At 38.6% G+C, this 2,634-nt stretch overlaps 1 protein-coding gene across 1 annotated transcript in view; it reads left to right on the forward strand.

Annotated features, from left to right (window-relative positions):
- Positions 1 to 2,634, forward strand: part of LOC107083712 (formin-like protein 13) — a 75,624-nt gene that overhangs the window by 36,446 nt on the left and 36,544 nt on the right. Inside the window, exon 9 of the mRNA XM_015373134.1 lies at positions 1,222 to 1,333. Within this exon, the coding sequence (XP_015228620.1) occupies positions 1,222 to 1,333 (112 nt within the window). The remainder of the gene's footprint in view (positions 1 to 1,221; positions 1,334 to 2,634) is intronic.

Genomic DNA, 2,634 nt, shown 5'->3' on the forward strand with positions numbered 1-2,634 from the left:
GTAGGCGTAGAGCTGACAGACATGGCAGCATTGTGAGGCAAGGGCTTAAACATGTACGGCTGGAAGCCTTCTACACCAAACCAAGCTTCTGCCGCCCTGGCGTCCTCTTCCACAACCTCTTCATCCCCGCTTTCCTTCTCTAATTAAAAAATGTATGAAGGAGGAGACTCATCCACGACCTACGACACTAAACTCTCCTCCTCTTACATGTTTCCTCTGTCCATAGCATTCCTTGATAATGTCGTTTTCAAGTTACCAAGTTAGTGCTACTTGGTTCCAACTGAATTTGGCATTGGGAGCCTACTAGCATTAAGTTGCTAACTGGTTAGCAAGATGCTTCCAACAAACCGGCTACAACCAAACTTGCTTGCAAACCTTCCACCACAACAATCCCGCCCCCTTGATAAACGATCAAACACGTTCACTTTATTCATTTTTGTGAAGTCGGACACCACTCAGGAGAATTTGGAAATGAAACGGTTGAAACAGCTGCTTCCCTACGACTTTAAGCCTGAAAGGAAGTTTGTTATTACCATAATAAACGCTATCCGAAAATCTTTCACCTAAGCCAACATGCTGGGAGACACATTTAGTTTGCATTAATTATCTGGTCCATATTTAGCTCTGATATTCTAAAACTTAATACTTCTGGACTTTTTTGAGTCTGATGCTGAAGCTGTCAATAGTCACTGTTGCTCATGACGCACACATGGACCCCAAAAAATACTGTTGCTATCGTAAACGCAGACCAATAGAAATGCGTCTTTGTTCCTAACTCCAGAGGAAATCCCGCCCCCAGAAGTAAAGAGAATATGATCTGGAATTTGAAGATAATGAAATGAATAAAACTCAATCTTAAAAGAGAAATTTGAAAATATAATACATAACAAAAAATAGAAATAAAATAATTTGCAAAAAATAAAATTTGTGAAAACAAGTAATTCTCAAAACAACTTTTTAAAAATAGAATTTCTTCATAGCTTAATTTCTATTTTGCATTTGTTTTACTTTTCAAATTTTCTTTCTTAAAAGGTGTTCTTTAATTAGAACAATCCTGTAACAAACTTCCCTCCATATACCGGTACCTGAGGTATTGGCGAGAAAGTTGAAACAGTTGAATTCTGTTAGTGGTTTCATCGCTGGATAAGAGGACTGTGTCGAGAGCAAAGCTTTCATGTCCATTTAAGTGTGCTTACTTTTTCCACTTGGTTGTTCTTTCAGACATTTTCCTCAAAAGTTTCCCAGTGCAACCAGAGGAGCTGAAGGACAAACTGTTTATTATTAACGAGGAAGAAGGAGGCCTGTCTGATGAGCACATCACCTCTCTAAGAAGGTACGACTTCTGCCAAAAACATGCTAATTAGTATGCAATACCCTAACTCCTCTCTTTACAACTGAGTTGAGATTTGATTGATATAATCAGCTCATGCCTGAGAGGGTTTAGCATTTTTTTATCTGCATTAAACAAAACTTGCAACTCACCAATCATAACCAAGAAAGAATGGAGTTTGCTGGTTTATCTAGGAGATATGAATAAAGGGAAAACAGGACACATGGTTTACACAAGAGCTTTCACAATCTTTTAAACTAAAAAAAACCTTTTATCAGAATGGCCGACTAATAAAAGTTTTATTTATGGCTATTTGTGGAGATGGAAACTATTGACATACCCCCAGGAATAAGTCAGTGGAAGGAAATGGAACGCTTCCTGACTCTTACCTGCAGTTTACTTGGTAGCTTGGGACATTTTTCCTCCTGTAAGGCAAAAGTGATCTAAGGTACTCTGATGTGGAGGATTTTATTTATTCTATGAAAACGTAATATATATTTTAATGCGCCCTGGCATAAGGCCGAGGGAAGGGACTACTCCCAACAGGTGCTGCAATATTAATGGCCACTGCTGTGCTCCACTGGCACAGCGGAGGACTTCTCTTGTTGAGAGGAGAATCCGTTTGGTTTCGGGGTCAGAACATCACTGAAATGACTGGAAAAGAAACTCCTATTGAGAGAGTTCAGATTCAGTGCCAGCGAATACACAGCAGCTCCCATCAGCGTCTCGCTGCTTTACAGATCCTGACAAAAACCATCAACCTAACTTGGCTCTGAATAATTCCTCCGGGCCTTTGTAAAGCAGTCTAATAGCCTGCAGCCTTAAAAAAATAAGAGTCGTTTGAATACAGAGAGGGAATTTTTTTATGAATTATTTCTCACTAAACAGATGTCAGATTCAAATATGATTAAAGGCTCTGTTCTTACATGGAAAAAAAAGAGATATGACTTAAAGTTGTAGGAAAATCATATTTAAATGTGAAATCATTCTGGCTTAAACTTTATCAGACCAAAAATTTGAAAATTTCTATTTAAAAAAAGATCCTGTCTTAAAATCTGTGTCTTTTTTCCTATTATCTTATGCAGGCCAGTTAATTATACATCAGCTTGTACACCTAAATTCCGCCAATCATATATCAACGGTCATCTGTCAATCAATTTATTCGGTCATAGCATCTTGATTCATATGTCGCAGCTAATATACGCAATGGTTGAAATAAGCAACAAGAATCATTTCCTTTCCCATTGAGTTGCGTCCCAGTGTTCACGGGGATGGACGTCTGCGTCTTCGGCAGGCGTAGAGCT

The sequence above is a fragment of the Cyprinodon variegatus genome, unplaced genomic scaffold (assembly GCF_000732505.1).
Source record: "Cyprinodon variegatus isolate N-32 unplaced genomic scaffold, C_variegatus-1.0 Scaffold81, whole genome shotgun sequence".
NCBI lineage: Eukaryota > Metazoa > Chordata > Actinopteri > Cyprinodontiformes > Cyprinodontidae > Cyprinodon > Cyprinodon variegatus.